This window comes from Bos taurus, chromosome 12 (assembly GCF_002263795.3).
Source record: "Bos taurus isolate L1 Dominette 01449 registration number 42190680 breed Hereford chromosome 12, ARS-UCD2.0, whole genome shotgun sequence".
NCBI classification, from domain to species: Eukaryota; Metazoa; Chordata; class Mammalia; order Artiodactyla; family Bovidae; genus Bos; species Bos taurus.
Genome location: NC_037339.1, coordinates 35,377,975 through 35,405,463, shown reverse-complemented (window position 1 = coordinate 35,405,463; position 27,489 = coordinate 35,377,975). Strand labels below are relative to the sequence as shown.

Sequence of the window (27,489 nt, the reverse complement as noted above, 5' to 3'; positions counted from 1 at the left end):
TCATCATTGTTTATCGCTGTGTTCGGAACGCCTGCCGACTCTGCCGATGGCTCCCCTGGGTGAAGTTGGGAACTATTTCGGCGTGCAGGATGCGGTGCCGTTCGGGAACGGGCCGGTGTTGCCGGTGGACAGCCCGGTCTTGCTAAGTGACCACCTGGGTCAGTCCGAAGCAGGGGGGCTTCCCAGGGGACCCGCGGTCACGGACTTGGATCACTTAAAGGGGATTCTCAGGCGGAGGCAGCTGTACTGCAGGACTGGATTTCACTTAGAAATCTTCCCCAACGGTACTATCCAGGGAACCAGGAAGGACCACAGCCGGTTCGGTAGGTGCACCGTTAACCCTTGAGGGCCCGAGCTGGCAGGCTCGGACCGCAGCTGCCTTGAAGGCGGCCGGGCGCGGGTGGCGGATGCGGGAAGGGGTCTGCCTCCCTTGGTTTCGGACTGACTCGGTCTCGTTAGCTCCAGGGGAGAAAAAGGCCTCCGGAATTGCAGACCTGCTGCTGGCACTGATGCGGGTCTACACTGGAAGGCTTTTTTTTTTTTTTTTTAAGGAGGGCTTGATTTATAAATATAACACATACCCTTAGTTCTTTTGCATCATAAAGGCGGGCAAGATCGGGTTTAGGAAGTTTCTTTTGAATGGACTGATTCCACGAGTTTCAAGCTTTAATCATTAACTACGGAGAACTTAAAATGCATTTTGCTCAAGGCAATGGTTACCATCTCGTGCCAAATGAAGTTTTTGCCCCTTCCCTCTATTCCTCCAAGAAGTGTCCTGCTTAAATTGTATATGAAGCGTATTGCTGATTCCCACCGAGAGGGACTGGGGCGCTTTAGGCGAAGGTTGCAGATTGTTCCGTGGGAGGAGAGACTGAAGTCGTATTTCAGACTCCGGGGCTGCAGGGGCAGGGCGCAGGGGGGGATGGGGGACGGACTCGGGCAGGGGCAGGGCCCTGTCCGGGGTCGTTTGTCCTTCCAGCCATCGAGTCATGCCCTGTGCTCTGTCCAGTTCCTACCGCGCGCAGCCCTGTGTAGGATTCCTGGGTGCCTCTGGTGTGCGTGTGTGCGCGCGTGCAAAAGCGGCGAGCTAATTTTAAAGGGCATTCCTAGGGCTTCATCTCCCGAGGAGGGTGTCTGTGACTCAGCACGAGGGCTGCAGACCCCAGAGGATGGAGACCGTCCGCTCTAACGACTGCACACACGTGCCTGCTGAGCCGTCGAGCCCGACGGCAGCGCCCCGGGGGTGGTGGGTGGAGGGGCTTCTCCTGGTTTCCCCCCCACCCCATACTTAAAAATAAAGCGGGGGTGTGTGTGGCGGGGGAGGTGGCGGCGTTTGGGCAACTGGACTGTTGGAAGGAGTTAACTTATTGAGCGAACCCACCTGACAACTTAAACTAGGTCGTAAAAGCAAAGTCCTATGGTGCTTTCTCTTCGTTAAGCTTCACGCCAGATGCTGAGCACGGTCTGAACTGTCCGTGTAGCTCGTGGGCTGCAGACGATGGCCGAGGTGAGGCCGGCCCGGGCCTGAGATGGGCCGGCCCCGGGGTTTCCTGCCTCTGTCCTCCCTCCCCGAGCCTCGGCCCGGAGGGACCCACCAGGGAGACGGCTCAGGGTCCCCCCTCCCCGCCCCCGCGCCCCCGCGCCCCCGTCTGCTTTGCAGTCTCCAGTTACCCAGAGGAAGCTCGAGCAGTGGAGGCGGCTCCGGCCGCTGCGGAAAGAGGACGAAACTTCGCGCAAGCGCTCACCCCGGCCGCCCCCAGGCCGCCAGCGCTCGCGCCGCGCTCCGGACCAGGGAGGGCGGCCCGGTGAGGGGACGTAGCGCCCAGCCCGGGCCCCCACGCGCCGGCCGGCAGGTGCCACTCGGCCGCCCCGGCCCCGCGCGCACTCGGCTGCCGCCGGCTTGCTCCGCGCGGTCCTAGACGCGCTCGGATTCGGCGGCTCGCCCCCGCCCCGCGCGCCCTGGGCTGCTGGGACCGCCGAGTCCGGGGCGCCGGGCCCGGGCGTGCTCCGGCTGCGTTTAGGGATCGGGCTCCTTGAGCCCGGGGCCGCGTCCCTTCGCGTTCTCGGTGTGAGAACGCAGGTCCAGCGGATCGGGCCGCCGCCAGGAGCAGCGGGGCCGCGCGTGGCGCGGGAGCCGCCGGAGGCGCGCGCGGCGGGGCCGAGGCCCCGGAGTCCCGTCCCGTCTCGGACCCCTCTCCGTCCTTCGGAGCGCACAGCCGGGTCCCGGAGCGGTGGGCTCGCGGCGCCGGAGGTGGGTCGGGCCGGCCAGCAGGGCCGGGGCCGCGGGGGAGAGAGAGGGGACAAAGGGCGGCGTAGGCAGGGGGCCGCGTGCCATTGTTGCGGATCCGCCGCCCCTCTCCGCTTGGGGAGCCCGCCATGGGCTCCCGCGTGCGGCCGGCGACCTCCGGTGCGGAGCAGCAGACCCCGCCCGGGAAGACCGGGAGGCTCCGCTTGGGGCTTCTCCTCCCCACCGTGCGCTTTTTTTTTTGTTTGTTTTTTAAACGCAGTCACCTTTCGGGTAGGACGTTCGCTACACGCAACCTGGTCATTAGGAATCCGGTGCCTCTGCCTCGGGGACAGCGAGGGACCAGGGTGGACGGAGGGGGCTGGGGGCCGGATGGGGGCGGGGGGCGGCCGAGAGGCGCGCTCCGGGGTCAGCCGACAAGGACGCGGGCCCGGCGGCTGCACGGAGACCGTAAAACAAAACGCGGCCTCGGCACCCCCGCCCCCAATCCCGGAGGTGACGCGTCCTCTCCCCGTCCGCCCGCGCGGCTGGCGGGCAGCTGGGGGCGGCGCTGGCTGGGGGGCCGGGCAGCGGAAGCCCGGGCCCGGGGCTGGGGTCGGCCGCAGCGGGCGGCGGGGGAGGGGCGCGCCCGCGCCGGGTTCGGATGCGGCGGCGCGGGCGGTGGGGGCGGGGAGGGAGGGCGCGGCGGCCGGCTTCTTGCGGCTTCCATCCGGGGGCGGCGCGGAGAAGCCCCCACGGGAGCCGTCAGCGCCGCAGGTTCGGGTGTCAGCAATGTCCGTGGCGCGGCGCCGGCCGCCCACCCTGGCTCCGGGCCCCGACCGGGGGCGCGCGCGGGGGAGTGTGGGCGCTAGGACCCTGCGCGGGGCGGGGGGGCCGCGGCCAGCACACCTGGAGCCCACCTCGCCCCGCCCGCAGCACCTAGGACCCCCTCATCTCCCCCGCGCGCGCCCCCCCCCAGCCGCGCCCTGGGGACCTCAAGTGCATCCCGGGTTTCTCTTCCGAGCCTCTGGAGGAGAGGAGCTGTGGGTAGGGGGCAAAGGGGGCTTGCACCTCGGTTAAAACATAAGGTGCGTTTTCCACCTGACAGGGGAAATGGCAGAGGAAGCGGGAGAGACGCCCCCCACCCCCCCGCGCCCCCACGCAGGTGACTGCGGCTGCGGCGGTGACACAGCAGCGGCAGTGCGGGCGGGGGGCGGGGAGCCTCGCGGCTGTGCCTGCAGGAGCTGTGCGGCCGCGATGCGGGCACGGGGAGCGCGGGGGGCCCTTTGTTTTCCCCGGGTGGGGGGTGCTGGCTTGGCGCGGAGGCCAGGCCCGGAGAAGGGGACCCGGGATCCCATCTGGGGTGATAGGCCCAGGGGAACCAGACGGTTCGTTCCCTAATACTGCTGGACGGAAAAAGTGAGCAGAAAAATGAGTGGAAGAAATGGTAATGTGGATAATAAAAACAGGGAGCCTGGGGCCTGATCCGCTATTTGACTTGGCCTGGTGCGGAGCCGGCTGGTCCTCGCCGGAGCCTTGGGGCGGCCGGTCCTGGGGTCAGGTGTAGTAGTAGTGCCAGAGGGGAGAAATATGATCAATAGCCGTGCTTTAAAAAGACAGGTTAAACAGTCCTATTTCCAGGGGTCTCGCTTGAAACAACTTAGTTCTGTGTATCTGTTCTTCAGTATCTCAGTAAGGGAAAGGATGCTGTTCTCAGAATAGGCCCAGATTCTGGAAAAATCGGTAAGGTGATGGCTCCTGTTCAGCTAGTTATTTCCCAAATGAACCCTGGGCTTTGCTCAAGGCCTCAGGCTCTGAGATGACTGATCTGGCAGAACCCTGGTGTGCGGTTCTCCCCAAGCAGGGGGCTGGAGGGGGGAGGTTAATCTATTTTAGAAAGCCTGCCCTGGTGCCTCTCTCCACAGCCTGCACACATTCTTGTCCTCTGAAGAATGCAGGTCTGTTAAGTGTTGGGGGCTTTTAGGCTGGAGGGTTGTTTCACATGGTCCACGCACTTCCCAGGGCCAGCGGAGGTGCGGCCCAGGGCTGAGGGGCTCCTGGGAGCAGGGCCAGCTTTGGGGTAATGGTCCATGTGAACAGAGCATGGGGCCAAACACTACTTACCTAGTGAGTCTGGGGTCAGGGGGATGCTGTGCAGAGGTCATTTTCCTGAAGGGGTTCAGGAACTGACCTGGCCTCTTGTGGACCACAGATGACCGTGGGCCCCGTCAGACCCCACCAGGCCTCCTGGGCCCGGGGACTGCATTCTCATGGGCGTGCTTGCCTGCTGTGAAAGGGCACAGCTAGATGCCACCATCACGGAGAGCGGCTGCCCAGGTCACTCCATCAGTGCCTATGGCTGTGGCCCTTCTGCACTGCCTAGAAGAGACGGGCCACTCTCTCCCTCCCTCCCTTCTACTCTTCCTAGTTCTTTCCTTCTTGCCCTTCTGTGTCTACACAGAAGCCTTCTCCCCAGGTTCTTCCTGAACCAACAGCCACCCCCAACCCTGTGTCTCATGCTGGTGGAAACAGCCATGGAGGGGGGCAACCCCACTCAGATCAGTGCACTCTGAAGCAGATGCTTGGCACTGGCTTGGGCCCAGAGAGAGGGTAACCCACCTGCTGGAGGTTCTGGAGTTCCTGGTGGACAGGATAATACCAGGAATATCAAGGATTCCAGTCTGGGTGGGGCGAGGGCTTGTTGCCATGTTGCCAGGTCTTCCTGGCCTTGCAGCTCTGATGAGCTCTGCATGTGGGGGAGCAGCTGTGACTCAGATGTTCTAGATTCTGTTTGCCCCCAGATCACGAGGTGACCTCATGAAAAGCTGGGCTGTTCTTTTGAGGTCTCTGCGTCTTAAGGGGCTGCAGAGCTAAGGATGCTAGTTTGAGGTGATGACATCCTTTTCATCTGGGGTCCCTAGATGTAGCTCCTTCTCATCTGGAGTCTCTCTCCTTGAAGACTTGTCTCTGGTCTTAACCCTTGGAAGCACCCCAGACTCCCCTTTCCCAGCCTGAGTGAGTTGCCTGCCTACCACGAATACCTACCTCTCATTGCACCCCCCCCCCCATTGTCATTACACTTACCTGGTTGTCTGTCCTGCCCACTAGATGGGAAGCTCTTTGAGGTCATAGTCTAGTCCTTGCTCATCATCGTATTCTCAACAAAGGGTGTGGTGCTTGGCTTACAATTTGTTGTTGTTCAGTTGCTCACTGGTGTCTGACTCCTTTGTGACCCCATGGACTGTAGCCCTGCAGGCTCCTCTGTCCATGGAATTTCCCAGACAAGAGTACTGGAATGGGTTGTTATTTTCTTCTCCAGGGGATCTTCCAGACCTGGGGTTCTAACCCACGTCTCTTGCCTTGGCAGGCAGATTCTTTACTGCTGAACCACCAGGGATGCCCATTGGCTTACTCCTTAGTTTGTTGATTTAATGAATGAGTGCATGTCTTATTGATGCCAGGAGATAACAAGATTGATCTCTTACCACTTTCATTTCCAAAATGTGTAATAATCATTTCAGAACTTATGTTGTGTGTGCACAAAATCAGTATGTTAGCACCTGGAGCTGCCCACCTTCCCATGTCCTGTGTGAGGAAAGTGCAGACACAGGAGCCCACCTGCTCTTCATTTCCTCTGCTGCTGCTTGTCCTTAGTGCTGGCTCAGCCAAGTCTCATCTCGCCAACATCTTCCATTTCACTAGTGAGAGAATGACTATATATATCAGCAGATGAATGGAATAGAAAGCTGTGGTACATATACACAATGGCATATTACTCAGCTAATAAAAAGAATGCATTTGAATCAGTTCTAATGACGTCGATGAAACTGGAACCTATTATACAGGGTGAAGGAAGTCAGAAAGAAAAACACCAATACAGTATATTAACGCATATACATGACATTTAGAAAGATGGTAACGATGACCCTGTATGTGAGACAGCAAAAGAGACACAGATGTAAAGAATGACTTTTGGACTCTGTGGGAGAAGGCGAGGGTGGGATGATTTGAGAGAACAGCATTGAAACATGTATATTATCATATGGGAAATAGATCACCAGTCCACGTTTGATGCATGAGACAGGGTGCTCAAGGCTGGTGTACTGGGATGACCCTGCAGGATAGGATGGGGAGGGAGGTGGGAGGGGGTTCAGGATGGGGAACACATGTGTACTCATGGCTGATTCATGTCAATGTATGGCAAAAACCACTACAATATTGTAATTAGCCTCCAATTAAAATGAATTAATAAAAAAAAAAAGTGGTACAGAAATCCCAGACTTTTGAGGAAAGGTAAAGCTGATGGGAAGATGTGCGTGGTCAGTAAGGACCTAGGCCTTGGAGTCTGATTGCTCCCAGGGAGGTTGTCCTTAAGCCTAGTACCCCCATATGTCATCTGAGGGCTCGCATGTGATGACGCCTTGGGCTGTTATGTGGCCCGAGTGGCAGGCCTCTCACTGGGCACATACTAGATGCTGGAGGACCCCAGCTGTTGGGGTTGTCACTGACGAGACTGGTGCTCCGGATGTCCTGTAGACCAACCAGGCACATGGCTTTGTGAGAGCTCGTGTACTTAGGTTTTGTTGGGGCTGATGGGCAACGTTGGTTGATAGCTGTTCTTAGTTCTCTCAGAGCTGCCTCATGTTAGGGAAAGCAAAGATCATCAAATACCCTCTTAGAAGGTGCAAGTATCTTTTAGTTTTATGACTTTCAGTTGACATAGTGTATTAAATTGTTCAGCTGCAATGGGGCAAAATGTTTCCATTTTACAGTGAAAATTGGATGTTAATGAATTCCTTATCCTATTTCAGGATTACTATGATTTACAGTGTATGTTTTCAGGTAGCTAAGAAGAGACTCACACTGTAGTATGTGACTCCTTTAGTAATAAAATGCCACAGTGTAAGTTATTTTTAATCCTTAGAGTTGGATGTGGCATAATGAAATAAAATGATTCATCAATAAGGGCGTGCATCTCACATGAACTGACTCTCATGGAAATATTGCCTTATTTGTCTTTCCATTTGCTTTGTGAGGTAGGGAATGGCTGATGAATGAACTTATTTCAGATGTGTTTTTCATTCGCGACTCACCAGTTATCAGATTCAGAAGGCAATTTCTCATCATATTTTCCCACACACTATTTCACATTCTGTTAAAAATACATAGTTGTTTTTTTTTGCAGGTTCAGATGGACAGTCTGTAAACTAAGCTCAAAGACTGTGTTCCGTTTTGTGCTTGTAACAGGACTAGGAACACCCTTTTACAAGCGGTCTCTCTTTGTCCGTCACCTTGGAGCCTTTGCTTTATTAGATTTATGTACTTCATGTCTTGCTATGATTGCTGCACAGGCTGTTTTGTGAGAGTTGCAAAATTAATTGTTTAAAAATCCATGTAAGTGCTTTTTTACAAGTCACAGGAGACTGTAGTGCAGTGTTATCCCTATTTTTTTCTAAACTTTTAAAATGTAAGTAAATTATTTTCATATTTGCAGATATTTCTGCAAGGTAATGCAGTATTTGGTATACACAAGGTATATGCAAGGTTTACATAGAGTGTAGCACTTTAATACAAAATGTGGAGAAAATGGCTGAGCGTGAGTGTCTTACTGTTGTCTCCAAAATGCCATTGGATAGTCATGTTAAAACAACACTATTGTTACGGAACCTAGAGCTGCTGTTGTGTGACTATAAAATTCTGGATTTATGCCCAGCTTAGGCAATGTTATTCTTAGTGAGGTAAGCAAGAGGAAAGAAGGAAATAAGATTGTTATGTTGATTTGATTTTGGGTTATAGTAATCCATGTCTATTTTAAATCAAGAGCATTTTTTTGGAATGAGCATTTTTTTTTCCTCCAAATATTGTGTTATCTTAATTGCCTAACTATCTCTTTGCGGCTTAGATAAGCACAGAGAAAAATCAATACTTTGTTTAAGCAGAAATATTTGGGATGTAGGCCTTTTAGTTTTCCAGATGGAGCATAATACAGTTATACTGGATAGAGAGAGCTGGATAATTTTCGATGTAAACCAGAGAAGTCTTTGGTTGGCATCTCCATTCTTACTTGAAGAGACATAGACTTCTCTCTGAATAGAACTTTTTTCCAATCCATGTCCATACACGGATACTTCATTTCACAGTTTTAAAGTAGAAGTAAATTTTCTCTTACGTTATGCTCGTATAAGTTAGTTAGAACATGTACACTGGCTTATCTGACCTGTCATTTCTTACCACATCTGTGTAAATACCAGGTTTTTTCTTAGAGAATGAACTTATGGTTATGAGGGTGGGGGAAGGTTGGGGGGAAGATTAGGGGGAAGGGATGGCTGGGGGGAGTTGGGGATGGACATGTCCACACGGCTGTAGTTAAAATGGATAACTAACAGGGACCTCCTGTACAGCACAGGGAACTCTGCTCAGTGTTATGTGGCAACCTGGATGGGAGGGGAGGGTAGGGGAGAATGGATACATGTATATGTATGGCTGAATCCCTTTGCTGTCCACCTGAAGCTATCAAAACATTGCTAATCAGCTATACTCCAATATAAAATAAAAAGTTTAAAAGGGAAATGCTAGCTTTTTATTTAAAAACTTTTTTTTTGTTATGTGTCATGTTGATAAGTGTTTTTGTCTCATGACTAGAAGCTAAGATCTAGTGGAAAAATCAATTCTTTGGGGCAGTGGTTTTAAGAGAAGACGGTTCCTGAGTAAATGCTCCTCTTCGGTGCTCCCAGGCTTGTGGACACGCAGAGGGCAGTGCTCCACGCCCTGACCTGTGTCCCTCTGTCTCGGTCTTGCAGGGATCCTGGAGTTCATCAGTATAGCCGTGGGTCTGGTCAGCATCCGTGGCGTGGACAGTGGACTCTACCTCGGCATGAATGAGAAGGGGGAGCTGTATGGATCGGTAAGTGCAGCGGGCTACCTCACCAGCATCCCTGACTCACGTTTGCTGGGAACCACTCTTTCTCGAGGTTATAAATAGAAATGAAACTGGTGGTGGTGGGAAGGGGAATGTAGGCTTTCACTTTTTGAAGAAAACCACTTCATTGTTATGAATAGATGTCAGCCCTCAATCTTCTCTAGACCAAAGTTTCTAAAGCAAATGCTTTATTTATATGCTGAGCCATTTTCATTACCCAGTAAATAAAATATTCAAAACTGTGAAAAATCCCATCTTCTGGTATTGAATGGGAGTAATTTTTGAAATGAATTGAAATGATCTCTCCCCAGCTTTGGCAAGCATTGTAATTAAAACTAGAAATAGACCATGCAGTGAGTATCGGCCCTTTTTCTGAGCTACATAAGATTTTCATTATGTAGAGACAAGGGAGATGGAAATTACTGTCAGGTATTCTTGTAGGCGAAAAGGAATAGAAAAATATAATAATTATTTGTAACTATTATGAGTTTCTTTTTTCTTGTGTCTTCCTTCCTGTCTCCAGTGGGTTGGAAGCTCCCTGTGGAGGCAGAGAGCACTCACTGCAGCTGGCCAGGCACCTGGAATGGTGGTCTCCAGAGTTTTCTGAGCGTAGATCTCAGTGCCTCATGTCAAATTGTTTAAAAGTTGTGTACATAAAGTGTAGCCCATATATGTTATGTTGTTTTCTGCAGCCCGCATTAAGGTGAAGTGCTCTGAAGGCAGGGATGGACGAGTGGGCAGTCAGAGGCCATGTTCTGTCCATAGCAGATGGACCTGTGTCCTCAAGGCTGTGGCCCGTTGTGGGGGCTTCTCCAGGGGCCCATCTGCCCCATTCCTTGCCCCCGCCCTTTCCGCGTGTCCCCGGCTCAGCCCCTCTGGGGCAGAGACCTGGTGACCATGGGGTAGCGGGGAGGCCTGACTGCGGGCTTGTGAGGCCCCCTGCCTGGTTCAGAGCCTGAGGTGCCCAGCAGAGGTGGGACAGCCCCCTCGCCCTCTGTGTCCTTGCTCGCCTGGAGGTGTCCTCAGGCTGGGGCCCTGCTCGGTGGACGGTGGCCAGGCCTGCATTTTCCCTCATTTCCTTCCTCAGCCTCCAGCCTCCCCCGTGCCCACCCTGGTCCCGCCGACAGAGGGTCCCTCAGCCCCCGACACCGCTGCTTCCTGCTCAGACTGCTTGAGCTCCTGCCCTGAAGGCGCTGGCCACCTGCTTCCAGGCACTCGCCTCGCCGGACCTTGCTGCCCGGGTCTGCTCTGCTAGGCCGTCTCCTGCTCCTGTCCCATGTGCCTCGAGTCTGCCCCCTGCTCTTCTCTGGTCACTTGTCATCTGATGGGCTGTGGGGTCGGGTCCCCCACCCCGCCCTGCCGTCCTCTCCTCCCTGTGCCTCAGGAGACAGCTTTTTTTCTTTAGGATTCAGTGATAATACTGCCTCTTCTACAAAACCTTCCTACCCACTGGAGCCCAAGTTCTGGGTCAGCATCTCGTATGTGTGTGTGTCCTCTGGGCTCTGGCGGTGCCTTCTTTATATTTCCATCCTCACCTGAGGAATTTAGACTTCTGGTGTGATTATGTGTCTGTGTTGGTTGTGTGTTCATGTTGGTTATGTGTCCACTAGAGGAACATAGACTTCTGGTGTGGTTGTTTGTCTGTGTTGGTTGTGTGTCCAGGTTGGTTGTGTCCATGTTGGTTATATCCATGTTTGTTATGTGTCCACTCCAGGAATGTAGACTTCTGATGTGGTTGTGTCTCTGTGTTGGTTGTGGGTCTGCGTTCCCTAGGTGTTGAGGTGGGGGCTGCAGGTTTCCTTTCAGTGTTGCTCTGCACACAGCCTGGGCCTGCAGCGGCGAGGGTCTTAGTTGGGTTGCAGTGGATTGAACGTTGTGGTTTATTCGTGGCTTCCCGACCCTCAATGTGTGGCCCTGGCTGTCTCTGCCTGTGTGGTCAGTGTGTCCCTTGGGCCCTGCTGGAGGGAATGTCCATCTCTGCTCTCCCCCTGCTGAGCCAGGCTGTGACGTGTTGTCCTAGCATCCATCCCTGTGGGGAGAGGCAGAGGCTGGAGAGGATGGTGTCTGAGGAGGGTGGTGGCCATTGGGACACCAGGCTCCCCCACCTGCTCTTCCTGTCCAGATAGGGGCTGGACTCTGGTGGCCTCATGGCTCCTCTGCTCTGGGTCTCGGCCTTTCATGCCTTGGGCGCCCCGGGCTTCACTCCCGTCTTCCCTGCCTGTCCTTTGATGTTCTCTGTGTGCCCATGATGTTACACAGCAGGATCGCCTCTTCCAAGCTGCCTGCCTGGTTTGCCTGTGTGCATACCTCACACAGGTGTGAGGGAGTCCATCTCCTTGGTGGCCAGAGCCACACTGCACTGTGGTTGTCATCACCCTTGTGTGGCAGTGAGAACGGGGTGACCCACACATCTCCTCTCCATCCCAGAGAGACCGAGAGAAGGAAAGAGATGCAGACAGCGATTCTGTTATTAGCATGCCAGAAACGGTAGCTGAGAAGTTTACCTATGTGAAGTTGTGTGAAGCTCAGCGGAGTGGAGAAGATGTGTTTCTAAACATTGAGGAAACCTTGGAAAGACTGATCTCATTGGGAAAGAAGGTGAACAGGAGATTTGGGGAATTAGCCATCACTTTTATAAAGTCTATGCATATGTAAGTGCAGCAAAAGTTAATGTAAAATGTATTTAGGATTGTTTTTTCTATTTTCATTTATGTGGTTCTTTTGCTTCCAAGACTATATTAGTATTAGATCTAAAAGGTCAGAGGTGAATGGGGTAATACGTATTCAGAAAAATATATAGGATTCTGAACCCTGTTAGAGGGCTTCCCAGATGGCAGTTGGTAAAGAACCCAACTGCCAGTGCAGGAGACATAAGAGATGTGGGTTCTATCCCTGGGTTGGGAAGATCCCCTGGAGAAGGGAATGGCTACCCACTCCAATATTCTTGCCTGGAGAATCCCCATGGACAGAAGAGCCTGGTGGGCTATGGTCCGTAGGGTTGCAAAGAGTCAAACACAACTGAAGTGACTTAGCATGTACACACGTTGTCATACTGTGGAAATAGAAAAAACTCTATTGCTGATGTATACTATGATGTGATTTAAGGAAAATCTGAGCCATTCTATTTCTGGGATGGAGTCTGATTATTGTAATCCTGTTTTGAATTCATCCCTATGTCCATTCATCTGCTCATTTTTTCACAAACATTTATACTTAATATGTGCCCAGATAACACAGCAAGTATCTCAGACTCTGGTGGGAGAAATATACCTATAAATAATTCAGTGCAGTATGAACTGTACCATGTTAGAGGAATCACAGATATCCTGGGAATCCAGAAGAGTGTCTAAGTAATTGCCTGGGGAAATTGGGTGGCAGCACTTCACTGGGTTTTGAGGGATGTATAGGAGTCTCCAAAAAGGGAGGCATAAAAGGAAAGGTATGTAATTTTTCAAATGTAAAGATTAGAATACCCTGCCTGGGTGAGATTTAGGAAGGGTATTAGATCTCTCTCTCTCTCTCACACACACACATATGAGTGTGTACTTGGGCAGAGAATTAAAATGTTAGAGTACTAGTTTACATTTTTCACTTTTGTTCTCATGACAGAGAAAGAGTAGATGTAAAGCTTCATTACCTCTAGAGTCTTAATCTAAATCATCTGAGCATCATCAGGTTACTTCACAGTGTCAAGAATAATTCACTGTAATAAATACCTCTTTAAAAAAGAATGCCTTGAAAACAATTAATCTGTTTCAAGAAGCCTGCGTTTAATGAGAGTTGTTGACATTTTCATTAAAAAGAGGCAGCGCAGTCTCTAAAACTGTAACGGTACAGGAAAGGGGAACATGGGACCTGAAAACGTGGTGAGGACGATGACAGACCCCTGTTTGTATCCCTTTCAGCACCCGCCGTTTTCTGTCTGGAGTTTTCATTCCCGTTGGTCTTTCCCACTGAATTTGGCTCTTAGGAGCCGGTCTCTGTCTCCCGAAGGCCGTGCTGTGTATGTCGCATGCTGTTGGCATGTAGGGTCATCACCCTAGCCATTTGGCTGGTCATGCCTGCATCCGTGTAGTATGTCACACGTAGATAGCGTGACCCGAGCTGTCACTGTCCACCTCCACTGTCCTGGTTTCCACCTGGGCCACCCTGGTTTTCTGCTGTTGGGACCTTGCTTAGATATTAAGGCTGAAAGAGAGGAGGTGGGGTAACTTGCTCCTGGGCCAGAGCTTGTGGGGCAGAGCGAGGACTTAGACCAGCGCTGGAGCACGGGAGCCTGGCCACCACCTGCCAGAGACGCTGGTCACACAGGCACCTGCAGACCGTCGGTTAGTTGTTACGTTTCCAGAGACACAGGTGTGCCTGGCTGGGTCCACGTGAGTCCGTGTAATCAGTAACCAGGGTGTGCTGGATTCAAACTGTGTTTCCACTGCGTAGAAACTTTAAAGCCCAAGACGTCACGTGGGGTGCCTGTCCACACTGGCTGGGCCTGTGTGAACCGGAGCTGTCCCTCGTGCAGTGTTTCCATGGAGGGAGGCAGTGGTTGGAGGGCTTCAAGGACCACCCATCCCAGGATGAAGGTGTATGTCCACCCCTGTAAGAGGAAACAGTGAAATATCTCAGATCCCAAAACCCCATTTGCCTTAAATTATTTTTGTTTTAAGTGAATATGTACAAACATAGACACTTTGTGCTCCTTTGGTGACTGCAACGCAAACCATACGTATATTAAAATTCACCCTGGACCGTGGAATGGCTGGACTCTGGAGCGGCAGGCGGGGTCTGATGTGATGGGTGAAGCTACCTGAGTGGGGCTGAGATACAGCTTCGGGCGCAGCACACCTGTCCCCAGGGCTCCTGGGGCGGGGGCGGCCTCCCATGGCCTCCTGGGTGAATTGCTGGGAAGCCAGGTGTCACCTGGCCCTCACAGATGGTCCAAGGATGTCGTTTCTCTTCCTGTGAGTCCCAGTGGTGAGGGTTTTGCTGCTCAGTGCTGAAGGTGACGTCAGAGACAGACACATCTTTAGGCGACCATGTGTGGTTATAGGCAGCCCTCAGGAGGGTCTTGAGTGGCCTTAGAAGGATTCCTTTACTTTTTGGGAGATGAAAAGTCCGAGATGATGCTCCTGCAGGAAGCCTGTTGCCCCTGGATTAGCCTTTTTCTTCCCGGTACGTGCAGCTGTGGAAACCTGCCGGGATGGGGGCGGTCCCTGTGGTCTCTGTGAGGCGTCTGCAGCGCCTGTGTGAGCAGCGTGGGCACATGCAGAATGAGCGTGTGCTTGTGGAACAGGACACCGTGCCTGGTGGCCAGTCCCGCTGGACTCAGCGGTTTGTCTGTGTGCTGTGTCAGTTGAGACAACTCCGGCAGCGGCCATGCCAGTGGGTCCTGGATGCTGAGTCTGAGGGTGTCATTCCTGCAGGGGAAATGGCAAGAGTCTTCTGTGTGGTGGCCTCCCTGGGGCGGGCGTGCTCTGCAAGTGGGTGGCTTTAAGCAGACACTGAGTGATGGAGCCCGGCCTCCCATCCTATGCGCGGGTTGCCGGCTGTCAGAGGACTGCCTGGCGGTTCTTTGTGAAGGAGGGCAGCGCCTCGGGAGACCGTTCCTACTGTATTAGCCAGTTTAGCTAGTAGAGCATCTTTGTGCTGGAGGTGAGGAGATGGGGGTTGGTGGCTTAGTGACCTTAGTGAAGGTCACACAGAGGGTAAGGAAGGAGTTTGGTTTGAATGCAGGTGAATTAATCTTGTCCAATACACACAAGAGTGGCCATCTGTTTTTGTGAATTAAAAAAAAAAAAAAAATATATATATATATATATTTTTTTTTTCCCCCAGAAATAACCCTTTTATTAGAGCAGGGTCTAGTCTGCCCTTCACAGACATGATTTTGAAACAATTGTTTCCTTCTAGCAGCCTAGTTTTTACTTAGTGGTTCATTTGTTTCCTTAGCATCTATACTCCTGGCTGTTAATTAGTGGAAAATCATCTTTTATAAAAAAATTTATCTTCTTCTTTATGTAACTGTAGTCAAGTTTCTGTTGTTAAGCAGCAAGCTGACTCCCCTGATGCTCTGAGGCCTGTGTGGCTAACCTGGCAGATAAGCGGCGGCAGGGCTCACAGGTGGGGAGGCATCACAGGCTATGAAAAGTGAAGTCACTAAGTCGTATCCGACTCTTTGTGACCCCATGGACTGTGGCCCGCCAGGCTCCTCTGTCCACAGGATTCTCCAGGCAAGAATACTGGAGTGGGTTGCCATTTCCTCCTCCAGGGCATCTTCCTGACCCAGGGATCAAACCCAGGTCTCCTGCATTGCAGGCAGACGATCTATTGTCGGAGCCACCAGGGACCTGGTTTTCGTCGTCAGGCCCACGGGCTGGGCTCAGTGCACCCATGTGCACAGAGAGGGGAAGAGAGGGATGGCCCGGGACTGGGGTTCGTGCTCAGGGGCAGGCTTCCTTTAGGCTCCAGGATCTCGGTACAGAAGCTTCCTGAGTCGGTGCTCTGATTCCCCCCCACCCCCTGCCCCACACATCGCATCTCTTTGTAGAACAGGTGGGGCCTGGCCTGGGGCTTAGATGATCGGGACAGGACCTTCTGATTCTCTTCAGTCTCTGCATCCCCGCGTTCCTTGCAATGATGCTGTGGGGCAGCCGTGCACACTCCCTGCCACATGCACCCACACACAAGTGCACACTCACTCGTTTTCATAACCCTGCAGGGTTTGGCGGTGTCATTGTGCACACAGGCCAACACTTCTGTAGGTGCTGGAGAATAGTCGACCCTCTTGACTGCAGGTCACGTGCTTGCACGTTTGTCCACCAGCTGGGGTTTGTGTACCCAATTGTATGACCCTGGAATGGTGTGACTCACAAACCTGCCAAGAGCAGCAGCAGAAGCTACTGCTGGCCAGGGCCCCACGAGGCCATGCAGCCTTGTGCCTTCAACTCCTGCTGAGTGAGCATCCTCTCCTGCATCTGTGTAGTGCCTGGGATCTCATGTTTTTGTGCTTTTCCAGGGTGGTTTCTCTGATCAGAATGCCCCCGGGGCCTAGTGCTGAGATGCTGTGCGTGTCCCAAGTGCAGGAGTCTGGGTGTGTGTCACGGAGGAAACACGGGCCTCACAGGAGTCTCAGCCGGCCTGGGTCACTGCCCTGCGTCCACAGCTGAAAAATCCACGATATTAACTTAAATGGAGACAAAACAAAGCAGGGCTGTGTATTGGTTGATTGACAAGCATGTGATGAACAGAGAAACAGGCTCTGAACCCGTGTTTCCCCAGGAGCTGCAGTTCAGGGCCTGATCCACATGGAGTGGCCTCGCGAGTAAGGCTGCTTCCTCCTTGGGTGACCTTGGCGCTGGTTCAAGGGGAACTTGCCACTCGGGGGGGAGTTGGATGTGCAAACGTGGTTGAGGTAACGGAATTGTGTCCAGAGAGGGCTGGGGGCGGGGCTTCATCTTGGGCTGGGAGGGAGGTCTGGATGGTTCACAGAGAAGACAGTTTGTGAGGGGCCGGTGTGAAGGCAACCTTGGGGCTGCAGGGTTTGGAGACGCGGCTGCTCACGGGTCCCTATTCTGCTCCCCCCCACTCCCACACACACAGCGGTCCTGTCTCTGCTTCTGGTTTTCCTGGCAGCTGCCAGAGGCCACGACGTTGACATTTGAGGGGTCCTCCACTGTCACTGTCCTTAGCTGCTCAGGGGACACTGCTGCCATGCTGCTCTGTGTCCTGGCTGGCGCTCTGGAGCCTCTCTGAGAAAGCCCCCATCCTGGGCCTACCCCCGCCACCACCCTGCCCTAGTCAGGAGGGCTTGTCCGTTGACCTGGGTGTCCGTCGGTGATCTCACAGGCAGCTGAAAGATGTGTCTGCTTTCCCAGCACCCCGGCTGAGGGCCCCCCAAGGATGGGGAGGCCGTTGTGTCAAGTGGAGCCCAAGAAGGGCTTGTGAGCACTTAGGATCCTGTCCAAGCTTGTCTCCTCCTCCCTCAGCCCTTTGTCATCCTTGTCCCTGTCTTGACATCACCGCCGCAGTTTGCTTCTCCTTTGTGGGAAGTGTCTGTGTGGTGTGAGCTTGGACCCGCCAGGGTAATGCCAAAGCCGCCACCGGGCAGCTCTGCGTGGCCTGCAGGGACCTTGCCCGGGACGTGGACATGGGCTTGCTGTCTGCTCCCCACCCGGGGTTGATCTCTGTACCTCCTCCTTCCTGCACCCCCCTAACCCTGTTTTCCTTCGGCCTCGCTGTCTACAGGGCCTTGTCTCCGGGTCCTCTGGAGCGGCTTGCATCCCTTTTCCTTCCCTCCCTGTCTTTTGAAGTTGGTTTTCAGCTTGCTGTGTCTCTATGGAAGGTTCCTGCCTGTTCTTGCATCCTGAAGACTTTGAACTTGGAGATGAAGCATGGAGTGGGGGAAGCACAGGGCTGGGACCCGAGCTCCAGGCCTCAGGGTTGTGGGCTGGAGTAGGAACCATTGTGAGGATGGCTGGCGTGGGCGCCGTCTGGGCTCCTGGGGGCTAAGCAGTGGCTCCTCAACCTCCTTCAGGACTGAGTGCAGCCATGATGGATGTGCTGTCCCGTCCAACCTCAGAGTTCCCTGTGCAAGACCCATGGAAGTCGTGTTTCTTGCACCTTTGAATTCAGAAGTTAAGAGTTAGGACATCATGTTTGAAAGGAAATAAGCATTTTCCTTCAGATCAAACTATGACATCCCTTGCTTTATCCTTCAGACTGTAAACCATAAAGCTGTGTTTGCCGAGGTTCATTTTGTATACCTTCTTCTTAAGTGCAGCACATTAGTATGTTATGTTCTTAGTTGAATTAAATAGTTGGATTTCTTTATTAAGGACAGAGTTTCCATCACTGATGGTGGTGAGGATGGTTTCTCCTGTCCACATGCTGGCAAAGTCTACCAGCCATGGCAGTACCAGAGTGTCCACCCCCAGAGTTGGGGTCTCAGGGTGACAGCACTGTTTTGAAAATGGCCCATGATGGCCTGTGGATTTGGTGCCTGGGGGGAGCAGGGTGACTGACAGTGTCAGCTCAAATTTGTCCTGGAAGTGGGCTGTTAGCAGAGGGGCCCTGAGAGAGTGACCCACATGTTGCCCAGAGGAAGGGACAATGGCACCGGTAACTTTCCACGAGCATGGGGCCATTTCTGTACCACCAGGTGGGGGCTGGGAGGATGAGTTTGGTTCTAGAGGAGTCTGGGTTGATGTGAATCCAGTTGGAGCTGAGTGGTGGGGGCACCCGGGGAGTCAGGAGGTAGCAGAGACACGTGTGTGTGTGTGTGACCCCATGAGCGGTTTCTCTGTGCATCTTGGGGGGATGACTGTGTGTGTCTGAGAAGTTCCCAGTCCTCGGTCACTTCTCTTTGGGGCCGCCTTTCCTCTGCCTTGTGTGACACGCCCAGCTTTGCCCCCAGCTCTAGGCCCTCCCCAGGCTTCCCAGGTGCTCAGTGGGTAAAGAATCCCCCTGGCGATGCAGGATACACACGAGATGTGGGTTCGATCTCTGGGTCAGGAAGATCCCCTAGAGAAGGAAATGGTAAACCTCTCCTGGGAAATCCTATCGACAGAGGCACCTGGTGGGCTACAGTCCATGGGGTCATAGAGAGTTGGACACAACTAACTGACTAAGCACGCATGTGCTCTGGATACTCTGTGACTTTGAGAACTGTTTTGCTACAGGTTTTGGTTTTTCTTCCCAGTCAGTTCTCTTGGGGCAGCTCATGACACAGGTTTTGTTGGTCAGGCAGACGTTCATTCACGAGCTGTGATTATTGAGGTCAACATAGGGAAGAGGTCAGCGGTGGGCCCCCAACATAAGACACCCTCTGAGGGGGGTGTCGTGCCAGTCTCCCAGGGAGGGAAGGAGGGGCCCCTGGTGCCATAGCCCTGTCTTTGTCCCTGTCCTTTCTTCCCTGAAACAGCAGCTTCCCTGCTTGGCTGCTGCCAGAAGCATCACTTGGCCGCGTCTCTGCATTGGCAACGGATGCTGCACATTTTAGTTGGTTTCTTCCCTACTTTCCAGCGACACTGCAGCTCCTTTTCCATTTCCCGTTCAGCGTGTCCTTCTCCAGTCATTGTGGGCATCTCGGCTTCCACACTGGATGCTCCAAGCCTGGACCATTTGATCTTAGGCTGAGAGAGACCCTAGATGTCTCTGGGTCCTGTACCCTCTCTTCACAGAGAAGGAACTTGAGGCCCAGGATGGCTGATCAACCCCATTTTGGGGGTGTGTGTGTGTGTGTGTGTGTGTGTGTGTTTGTGTGTGTGAGGTCACCATCACTTCACTGCAGAGATTCTGTGAATCTTGTAGTTCTTCAGAAATTGCCTTTGGGCTTATACAGCCATTGTCTTTGTTAATCTTTCAGTTTCTCTAATTTCATTTCTGCAACCCAAGGCCTGAATTTTGCCTGTTTCGTCTACCACAGAAAATCTTTGGTACATTTTTCTGTTTTGATTCCACTCCCTGCAATGTGTGTTGATTGTCCTGCAGACTCGGTGCCTGGGTCCCATTGTTTCTAGGTGTGTCCTTAACAACAGGAATTGTTTCCTTCATTCCACCTCCCTGCCTTGAAGCTCTCCACTTTTCCTCCATTGTCTGTGCTTCTACTTTCAGTTTTTAGAGAGAGTAATATTTAGCTTGAAGTTTTTTCAGCTTTTGCAAGTCTGTGATGTGCATTTTAAGTGGTCGTTGAATGACTTCTCTCATCAAGATAGTTACTATGGTAAGAAATGTTACATAAGCTTTCTTTTTAACTAGGTGTTCTAAGATCCTGAAAGAAATTTCATGATCTTTTCCTGTAGAGTTCTTGGCAGATGAATCAAATGTGCATTGTCTAGACACTGAGACAGAAGTAAGAATATTGCCTACAGTGAATATTAAACTTCTCAAACTGGAATTCTCTTCAACCTTGGGCGGGACTTTCTTTCCCCTGTGGGTCTCCATCTCTGAAAATATATTGCAAGTATGTGAACTAACATGATGTACGAAACAAATGTCTGTCTCTGGGGGTAGCTGTGAAGATTACCTCTAAGTAGCCTTGTCTGCCCTGCAGTACTCTTGGCAGGTCTTGTCCTTGGCTGAACTGTGGGTACCACGTGGCTGGTGAGCATACAGCCTAGGAGATGTCGGTGTGTTCCTCCAGATTCAGGCTGGGCCCTGCCTTCGAGTCCACAGATGCTTAAGCCACTTCTGGAGGGTTTGGTTTGGTTTGGTGGAAGGAGTGGAGAGAATGTAGGAATTCTTAATTTTCTGTATATTTGATGACACAGTATTGCCTGTCCACCTTGTTCTATGTGCATTCACCAGACACATCTGCTTCTTCACATGTTCCCCCAATTCCAGTGGCACATTTGATGGCCAGGATTGCAGGTGTAAAAGCAGGCCCATGGGGGATGGTGGGGATTTTAAAGAGGTTTTGAAACATGAGTCTGGAGGTGAGACATGTTAAGGGACTGGACCTAAATGGAGCTTCTAATCAAATAAGACACAGTGTCTTCCCACCTGTTCTCTGTGTTTGTTGCTTTCTGTTTGGAGACTTCTCCCAGGAGAGAAGCACTAAAAGACCTGGCTTCTTAATAGTGGTCCTTTCATCATTATATTGAATCACCCCGATCCTTGCAACAGTTCCCACTAAGACTTTACAGCTGGATTACTAATGAGGAAGGTGTGTCTATACAAGTAATTGGAGTTAAGGGAAGTCTAAATACCGTGACTGGGATAAACGATAGGCAGAAGGCTGAGTGCTGAAGAATTGATGCTTTTGAACTGTGGTGTTGGAGAAGATTCTTGAGAGTCCCTTGGACTTCAAGGAGATCAAACCAGTCAATCCTAAAGGAAATCAACCCTGAGGATTCATTGGAAGGACTGAAGCTGAAGGTCCAATGCTTTGGCCACCTGATGCGAAGAGCTGACTCATTGGAAAAGACCCTGATGCTGGGAAAGACTGAAGGCAGGCGAAGGGGATGACAGAGGATGAGATGGTTGGATGGCATCACCAACTCAATGAACATGAGTTTGAACAAACTTTAGGAGACAGTGAAGTACAGGGAAGCCTGGTGTGCTGCAGTCAGTGGGGTCGCAAAGAGTCAGATACAACTTGGCGATTGAACAACAAGGAGGTAAGGAGAGCGGGGTTGCTGAATCTATAAGCCTGCACGTGGAAACCTCGGTGATGGATGAGAAAGGTCTTAGCAACTGGACAACAACAACAGAGAATGAGTGATCACATCAAATCATTAACTTATAAAAGGTCGGAAACTCTCCTATCAGTGTGACTTCTGACCTTGGGATTTACATATTGTGAGTTTATGCTGGGGGTTTAAACAACTCTTTGAGTTGAACACAAGCAACCATTTGGATGGTGTGGTTAGAACTACACCATATGTTTATATGTATAAAAATGGAACCATGTTTTAAAATAGCAGCATAAGTCTATGTATTTTCAATGAGAACTCTTGACTCTCAAAGTTTGAAAACTTCTGATTTCAGTTTTTAAATGGGGACTTGGGCATGGTAACGCCCATGTGAATTACACATTTTCCAATTGTCAAATAGTTGAAATTAGTGTCCATATGAGTTTATGTCGTATAACATTCCTAAGTATTCTCTGGGGCATACTATAATTTTCACATTATTATCTCATACTTTGGTTTTAATAGGATTGGTAAAAGTTTTGAAGTTTTAATTTCAGTTTTTCCCACTGCTTAGAATTTGATGATATAAAATGAAAAGAGGTTTCCATAGTTGCTAACATTCACCAGATTTTGTTCCAAAGCATGGGCTTTAGAAGACTTTTGAATTAAAGCCACATTCTCCACCCAAGCCTAGTGACATAATCCAGCAGTTCAAAGATAGGTATGCCATAAACAGCTACAGTTAAATAATCTAAAAAAAAAAATTAAAACATGGAAATACAATAAAACAAGAATTGATCACTTTATAGTGGAATACTCTATAAACCGTCTGCATTGGAAACATGTGGTGAGTTTTAAAACATCTGAGTTCTATAATTCTAAAGTGTATAGTTTATTTGAAGGCAGAAACTGTTTCTTCTCCTTTGCATATATATATAAAAATACAGGTTAATGTATATATTTTTGCTGTCCTGATTTGCATCTATTTACTTATTTTTAATTTAGGTAAATAACTTTGGACTGCACATTCCTAACATAAATATATTCACCTCAACTAAATATTTTATCCCTAAGTACTGAAGTCTGCTCATGAAAAGATTAATTCTGTAACTCTTGCTACTTTGTGTTTGTCTAAAACAAAAATCACTAATTAACATAAACCCAAATAGTAAGAAAAAATTATTTGAAAGCGTATACATGGTATAGAAAGGTATTAGGGTCTTCAATTTTTATGATCCTTTAAATTAGAAAAAGTTTTTAAGGTCTGCAGGTTTATCTGAGCGGCATTGTAATCCTTGCATAATAATTAGAGGAGCTCAACTGGACCAGGCGTTTGGCAATGTATTGTCTGCATGCCTCATTTAAATAGTTAACTGAAGTTATCCAGCCCTCCCAAGAATGAGATGATTGACCTTTCAGCCATCACAAAAACTGCTGTCTGGAGATCATAGTGGAACAGTTTACTTCATTTTCTGAGTTGTCTAAAAAGTTATATTGTATGTGTAACAACGTTACAACAGCCTCATAAGGGAAACAGAGCCATGTTTGTGGAGCAGTGAAAAGGTTAGTTCAGTTTCTTAACCACATTCAACTTTTTTAAAAAGGTTTTTTTGTAAACTGACAATACCCCCCAAACATGTAAAGCCCCTTTGGAGGGGCCTTGGAAGTCCCTGGACGGATAGGGTATCTGGAGGGAGCCTCTGTTAGTGAGAAGTGGGAGGTGGGGAGTCTGGGCAGGGCTCCTGGAGATGCCCCTTCACCATGACGACAGGATCCTGAGCAGGGACCCCCGTCTAGGGCATTTTCGGGGGAAAGACACACTTGCTGTTGGCTGAGGTTTGCTCCAGTTCTGAGAGGTTCTGATGTGACCACAGCCACCTTGATGACCAGTGGTGTCCTGAGCTCTGGGCGCCGGTCCCCAGCTGTGTGCCTGACCTGGCCCTGCCCCAGGTGTGGCGCTGACCTGCTCCAGGAGGGGCTGTGGAGGCTGAAGCTGGGAGCATGCCTGTGGCTCCAAAGGCAGGCCCCTCATGGGTGCAGACCCTGAGGTGGCGTGTCTTGTCCTGATCCATGGAGGGCCAGTGCCCAGCAGGTGTGACCCGTATTCAGAGCAGATGGAGGCCGGGGCACAGCTCAGGGTCCAGGAGGAGGGGAACCCTGTTTCATAAACAAAGTATCTTCCAGGGCTTCCCAGGCGGTGCAGTGGTAAAGAACCCACCTGCCGATGCAGGAGTCATCAGAGACATGGGTTCCATCCCTGGGTTGGGAAGATCCCCTGAAGGGGAGCATGGCAACCCCCCGCTCCAGTGTTCTGGCCTGGAGAATCTCATGGACAGAGGAGGCTGGCAGCCTGCAGTACAGGGGGCTGCACAAAGTCTGACACGACTGAAGTGACTTAGCACACACATGCATCTGTCAGGTAATGTGGTTTCCTGCTAAGAAAAAGAAAATTCCTTTTTTGACTTCCTTGGTAGAACTGAAGGCTCTACAATTCCATTCTTTGGTCCACTTTATTAAGCAGAAAATAAATGAACATCACCTGCTTAGAAAACTTACTTAATCACTGCAAACTCAAACCAGACCTTTTAAGCCAAGAGTAATCTTGTCTGTGGGGAGAATATTTATTATACAGATGGAAGTAAAGTCTGAAGTAGCTGTTAATGTCTTTAACACTAGTTTTATTTTGTCCGCTTTAATGGAGATGGAAGAGAAATCACATTCAGCCTGGTCTCCCCAGTGTGGGGGTTTCCTCTGGGTTTGCTCATGGAGGGAGGTGGGGGCCTTTCTGTTAGTTCCCAGGGGAGGGGCTGCCGCTCCCCCTGCAACCCCCTTGTCCCTGTAGACCTGGCATCAGTGGTCCAGTGTTTCCCCATTGGTCTTTCTTGCTCGATCCTTTCCCCTGGTTCAGCTCACTTAACAGAGACTTGTCCAAGGACATATTTTGCTACCAACTCACTCAGTGCATTTTGATTATCCAGAAGTGCCCCTCCTAGGAGGTGTGGGTCCTGTGTGCCTTGGGTGGTTTAAGCGTTTGGTGAACGATGTCAGGAAGCTGGCTCACGAGGCCTCTGGTTTTCAGCATCCTCAGCAGGACTCGCCCCCCTTGTCCTCACCCTCACTGTCCATCAGGCTGGCTGTGAATCAGCGCGCTGAGTTGTGTCCTCAAGTGTGTAACTGCGTGAATATATATTTGTAGGTTTTCTTACTTACATAAGGGGCCAGGTGTGCAAGAGCAAGGGGAATATTTTCAAAAGTCATTTTAGTGTTTATTTTTTACATTACCACCTGGGAAGGTGTGGACCTTGAAGTTTTAGCAGCCCCCCAACCCGCCCCGCATTGCCTCATTTGTGTCTGTGCCTGGAGTGAGCTCGCGGTCGGGGTGAGATGTGAGCAGGGCCTCCGGTCCTTACTCCTTTTGGCGCTCAGGATACATGACTGCAGGGGCCCTGGTTGTGTGGTTCCTGGGAATCCAGGCTTTCATAAAGCTCCAGTGAAAGGCAAAGTGCAATACATTTATGAAAATGTGGAGCCTTTCTGCTTTTAAACCGGGAGGGGAATGGTTCTTCTGTCTAAATTGAAGGAAGCCCAAGGGCTGGGATTTTTGTCTTCACTTCTTTGTACTAAGGAAGACCCAGTCCTGATAGAAAGCTTTGTATCTCAACTTGTGGACCCAGTGGTGGCTGCCTCCAAAGTCCCCAATGGCCTGTTCAAAATTCGTATTTCCAGACTTTCTGGCTCAGAATTGTAAAGGGCTGGGGATTGGAACTCTACATTGAAAGAAAAAAGTATCCCAAAGTGATTCTTCTGCACGCTGAAGTTTGAAAACCACTCTTGTAGAGTAATAAATAACTTCCACTGCTTCAAAGGGCAGAAAACTTGTAACATCATGGGTGATGTTGGTCCACACGGCAAGGACTCTGAAAGGATGCTGACGATGAAGTGGCTCTCAAGCTCTGTCCACGAGAAGGTTCCCCGCCCCCAGGATGGTCTCCATCCTAACGTTGTGGTGAAAACAGGAACAGCTCATGGTGTTAGTTGCCTTTGCCTGCTGACTCATTCAGATAATTGGCACTCGGAAAAGTTTAACTAGAAGAAATTTAGATTCTTTTTGTGCTTTAATCGTTACAAAAAAAATTAGAACATAGTTGAATTTATAGAGGTAAGTAGCTTTTGCAGAGTGCCTTTAAAGTGGGTTAAAATCGGTATTTTCTCACCAGTTATGTAACAACTTTTAAATACAGAAAGGAGCTAATTTTGCAAAATATTTGCTTTTGTTTTTTAACAGGAAAAACTCACGCAAGAGTGTGTCTTCAGAGAACAGTTTGAAGAGAACTGGTACAACACGTACTCCTCCAACCTGTATAAGCATGTGGACACTGGACGGAGGTTCTACGTCGCGTTAAATAAGGACGGGACCCCCCGGGAAGGAACCAGGACTAAGCGGCACCAGAAATTCACCCATTTTTTACCCAGACCCGTGGACCCTGACAAAGTACCCGAACTCTATAAGGATATCCTAAGCCAAAGTTGACAAAGACCTTTTCTTCACTTGAGCCCTTAAAAAAGTAACCACTATAAAGGTTTCACGCGGTGGGTCCCTATTGATTTGCTGTGTCATCACATCCATTGTTGCCAAACTCTGTCGCATGCATAGCCTGACGGAGGCGTGGAGGGGACGTGTGACTGTGCTGTACTCCGGGCTTGTCCTCCCGCGGGACCCCTGCCTGCTGTGCTGCTGGGTGGGTCTTGGGGCAGAGGGCGGCTGGGGATGCGGGGTGGGGGGCACATGGGGGCAGGGCCTGCAGAGAGAGGGGAGCAGAGAGGACAGGCCATGCATGTACCTGCCCGGTCTGTCCTTTCTCATCCTGGTCAGCACAGCCGCTCCACCTGGACGCGTCGGGACTGGCCGGCGGCCACGGGCCCGCTGCGTCTCCGCAGGTGCGGCGGGCGCGGTCTTACCGACAAGACTTTCTCGGTTCCTTGTCACGGGTGTCATCCCAGTGAATTTAAAGCAAAGACCTCTTAGTAAAAAAAAAAAAAGAAAAAGAAAAAAAGTTAAATTTATTTATAGAGATTCCAAAGGCGACATTTTATTTATTTTATATATTTATTTATTATATAGAGTTTATTTTTAATGAAATATGTACAGGCCAGATAGGCATTTGGAAGCTTTAGGCTCTGTAAGCATTAAATGGCAAGTCCGCTAGAACCTGTGGTGAGTCCACGTGCGAACGTGGCATGCATGGATTTCAGACACTCGAATGGCCCTGTGTCCCGAAGGCGACAGCCGCTGTCGTGCCCATGTTACTGTAAACTGACGCGTACCGCTCATGACACCGAGTATCCACTCTTCAGACTGCTTGTCCCATAGCTTACCCCAGAGGATTAAAGATTAACTGGGTCTCAAACGTTTATTCTGTGTCTGTACTATTTCCTCTCTCCTAAGTGGCTTCCTCTATCACGGTTGGAGAACATAATGGTTGGTATATATCCTACTTGTCGAAATCTATTGCAGAATATACCAAAGCTAAACAATGACTGTGTTTTTGTTTCAGTCAAGCTCCAGAACAACAGGAGTCATTTCAAACATGTACTGGTTTAGAATTCTCAAAAAGGAAAAAAAAGCTTACTTGGTACAGATTTTTTTTTAGGGGACAACACTCTGAATCAAAACAGCAGGATAATTCTTATAAACTTGGCTTTCAGGTATTAAATTACAGAAGCACCATAGGGGTCGTTGTAACATCTTTTATAGAAAATTGCTTTCCGTGTGACCTGTCATAATACCTGGTAAAAACACCCTTCAAATAAGACTTGCAAAATGAAACTAATAAATCTCCATCAATCATGACAATGAGAGGGAAAATAAATACTTATTGACTGTGTTTTGTTTTTTAAAAAGGTCTTCACAAGCACTTGATTTTTTTAGAGGGGAAGTTACTTTATAATCTCTCTTTTACTAGCCTTTTATAACATTTTATGCTGAAAAGCATAAGAATACATATTTCTTTAGTAGCAATAATTTTGAAACCTTCCCTTGGGCAAGGGAGACTATTTCTTACTCTATACTAAGGAGAAGAGAGCCAAATTCTTAAAGCAATATTTAAGAAGAAGAAATTTATAATAAATTCAAATACCACATATAACACTTTCTAGCCAGTTACATGGGAAATTGAAAGTGACAGTTAAAAAATGTGTTGGGATTTATGTAACTAATT

General features: G+C 50.4%; 1 protein-coding gene and 1 long non-coding RNA gene across 2 annotated transcripts; one reads left to right on the top strand and one right to left on the bottom strand.

Moving 5' to 3' along the window:
• FGF9 (fibroblast growth factor 9) lies at window positions 1–25,826 on the top strand. Its single transcript, NM_001245926.1, has 3 exons — window positions 1–323; window positions 9,025–9,128; window positions 25,557–25,826. Exons 1-3 carry the CDS (start codon window positions 47–49, stop codon window positions 25,800–25,802), a joined length of 627 nt encoding a protein of 208 aa, NP_001232855.1. The 5' UTR covers window positions 1–46; the 3' UTR covers window positions 25,803–25,826.
• On the bottom strand, window positions 3,657–5,283 carry LOC132346769 (uncharacterized). The gene is made up of 2 exons (XR_009496718.1): window positions 4,844–5,283; window positions 3,657–3,775 (listed from the first exon to the last, which is right to left on the bottom strand). It is a non-coding gene; the product is annotated as an uncharacterized lncRNA (long non-coding RNA).
• Window positions 25,827–27,489: the final 1,663 nt, after the last annotated feature.

Bases quoted from the DNA above. Each gene is read 5' to 3' on its own strand.
- FGF9 (NM_001245926.1), top strand. From the start codon at position 47: ATGGCTCCCCTGGGTGAAGTTGGGAACTATTTCGGCGTGCAGGATGCG. The intron at 324-9,024 runs GTAGGTGCACCG...TCGGTCTTGCAG, and splicing joins GAAGGACCACAGCCGGTTCG to GGATCCTGGAGTTCATCAGT. The intron at 9,129-25,556 runs GTAAGTGCAGCG...GTTTTTTAACAG, and splicing joins AGGGGGAGCTGTATGGATCG to GAAAAACTCACGCAAGAGTG.